The sequence below is a fragment of the Cricetulus griseus genome, unplaced genomic scaffold, assembly GCF_003668045.3.
Source record: "Cricetulus griseus strain 17A/GY unplaced genomic scaffold, alternate assembly CriGri-PICRH-1.0 unplaced_scaffold_34, whole genome shotgun sequence".
Classification (NCBI taxonomy): domain Eukaryota; kingdom Metazoa; phylum Chordata; class Mammalia; order Rodentia; family Cricetidae; genus Cricetulus; species Cricetulus griseus.
Genome location: NW_023277075.1, coordinates 78,954 through 81,723, shown reverse-complemented (window position 1 = coordinate 81,723; position 2,770 = coordinate 78,954). Strand labels below are relative to the sequence as shown.

Genomic DNA, 2,770 nt, shown 5'->3' with positions numbered 1-2,770 from the left:
TATGGAGAATATTATGCTTTCGAAAGACAAAATAAAACCTGCCTCAACATACCTTTGCAGATTTCTAGTTTTGGCAAGCTATATTTAATCCAATGAAAAACCTCTGTTAGTCTCATTAATTAGTTTAGATTGAATGGTAATGCTGTCTGATGAACTACTGTCTGTTTCAAGAAATCTTTAGTGTTTGAATGTAATTTTTATCCTTTTCAATGGTCACTGGGTTCCCACCCACCCTCCTGTGAAAACAAAAGCAAAACCTCTTCCTTGATGTAACACATATCTTGGTTTTTATTCCAAGGTCAAAGTATCTCTAAAGCATATAGGTTGCTTTAATTTGAAATTTCTTTTTTTATTCTAATATCTCCCAATGCTGTTGTTTACATTTCAGTAGAATTTAAATAATATAAAGTTAATAATTGATTATTTAATCTATCTCTGGAAGTCTTAATTATTCCTATTAGTTTACTGAGCATATCTTTTAAGGAACCTCATAAAGTGTTAATATAAGTAATCTATTATTTTGTTTCAGTTTTTGAGGCAAGTTTTCTCTGTGGCATTGGAGGCTCTCTTGGAAACAGCTCTGGTAAACCAGGCTGGTTTCAAACTCACAAAGATCTACCTACCACTGCTTCCCAAGTTCTGGTATTAAAGAAATGCACCACCACCACCCGGCATGAATAATCTTTATTAAGAAAACTTCAGAATTTAGATATGGGGGTAAGAACCTGAAAGATCAAAGAACCAGTTGAGCAGCCTTTAGTGACTCCTACTTCTTCCATTTCTCAATCTAAAACAGAGAAAGATCCTCTCTCAGCCCCTCCTTACTAATTCCAGTCTCCAATCTATCTAGTTTTCCAAACCAGATAACTGGTAGCTCTACTCTCTGATGCCACACAAGCTTCATTACAAAAATATGATCAAAATATGAGACAATCCCCAGATTTCAGTTCTTATCTATCTCACATGTTTGCTAATTCCTGATATGAAAGTCTCCATGACAGATGTCTCATAACATGGGTATCTCAACATCCTGTGGTCTCAAATGCAACTCAGCTTCATCTTCACTGCTTCATGCAATGAACTCCCACAGACTCTGCACTTGTGCTTTGACTGTCCAATACATAGATGTGTACTATAGTGAAGAACTGACCACAGAACAAAAATCCATCATCTTTATATTTTGCATCTTTATTGTTTGCAAAGTCACTTAAAAATTTAGTGAATCTGCCATGATTTTGTGGCCCCTACCAACCTTGAATCAAACTTGCCAGTTTTTGAATAATGTTGCTCTTGAGACAAGGAATTACTTTGCCTACTCCTTCAGTAAGGTAAGGGCATTGCTGAATAGAGTCATAAACTTGGGCTACCTTCCTAGGCTTTCAATGAAGAACAGGGCCCGTTCTCTTTTTTTTTCTCCAAATTAGAATAAAGCTATATTTTCCCTCTTCCCAACAGTTTAATTATGAGGATAGTAGCAAACTCTTCAGTTTTTAAACACAAGTTAGTCTTCAGAACAGTAAAAAAATTGTTTTGGTAATGATGTCTCAACAAAATGTCCTCCATTTATAGTGTCATTAAACTGACTAGTATAAAAAATTATATACACTGTAAATTTAAAGGCCTTTTTGACTGTGTTTAGTAGTGATCAGGCTGCTGGTTCATCTTGGGAGAGATCAAACTTCACTGGGGAAGGGGAAAAGAACTCGAGATCCATTACTACTGTGCATGAAACAAACAGCAAAACAGCAAAGTTACTCCAAGTAGCTTGACTCAGTTATGCTTTCTGCCAGCAGAAGATCCATGTAATGAATTTTGAAGATTTGGAGTATTTGTGCTTAGTGAAGTATTTGAGTTTCCCAGCTGAGAACTCCCATTTACTTGGCTTCCTTTACAATTCAAAATACCAGTACACTTCCAATTGTGCATATAATTAGCTTTCCACAACCTTACACAGCCGTCATCTCCTGCAGATGCTAGCACTGTTCCTGTTATGTTCCAACTCACCCTCCAGACCTGAGAGTTGTGATTAGCAAACTGAGCCACCATATGGATTTCAAGTTTTGTGGGACCACCAGAAGAAGTAAGGTCTTTCCTCACAGGTTTTAATGTGAAAATTCTTACATCTTTGGTGGCTATTGCCAGGATGTGGAAAGATCTCCCCAAATTTGGAGCAAAGGCAATATCATGAACAGGATCTGTTACTGTTATAAGAATTTCTGCTTTTGAGTATTTCTTGGTGTTTTCATTGTACTCAAAAATCTGAAACTTGGTCATTGCTTTTCGACTGCTGTCATTACTTCCCACTGCGATCATGGGGTAATGAGCAGGAGAGATGGAAGGGTTCCAAGAAATACAGCTACAGCTCAGCTTACTTGATATCTCGTGCTGTAGAGACCACTGGCTGAGATTCATAACATCTGGGGCCTCATATATTCTTACTATGCCATCTGCTGAACAGGTTGCTAACATCAGACCCATATGTTTTGGAGCAAATTTCACATCAGTAACAGATGTTCTACTGTCCAGTAGAGTTTTCCTCTTCACCCAGTGACTCTGGCCTCGAAGTTTATCTTTTGATTCTCCTACTACTTCTTCCCAAACAGCTGCTGTTCGGTCAACAGAACAGGAAGCCAAAACTTGTCCAAATTCAGGATGAGCCCATGTCACATGCCATACAGATCCACTATGTGTCTTCCAACTAGCAGTACAATGCCAATCCCCGCTTTCACTTTTATCCCAGACTTTGATACTCTGATCGCTGGAGCAGGTG

General features: G+C 38.0%; 1 protein-coding gene across 1 annotated transcript; it reads right to left on the bottom strand.

Moving 5' to 3' along the window:
* Positions 1–772: 772 nt before the first annotated feature.
* Positions 773–2,769, bottom strand: LOC118237660 (nucleoporin SEH1-like; the record flags this gene model as incomplete). Its single annotated transcript, XM_027433813.2, has 1 exon — positions 773–2,769. A coding segment is annotated over one exon (999 nt), but the record flags the coding sequence as incomplete, so codon positions are not given.
* Between the last annotated feature and the right edge of the window lies 1 nt (position 2,770).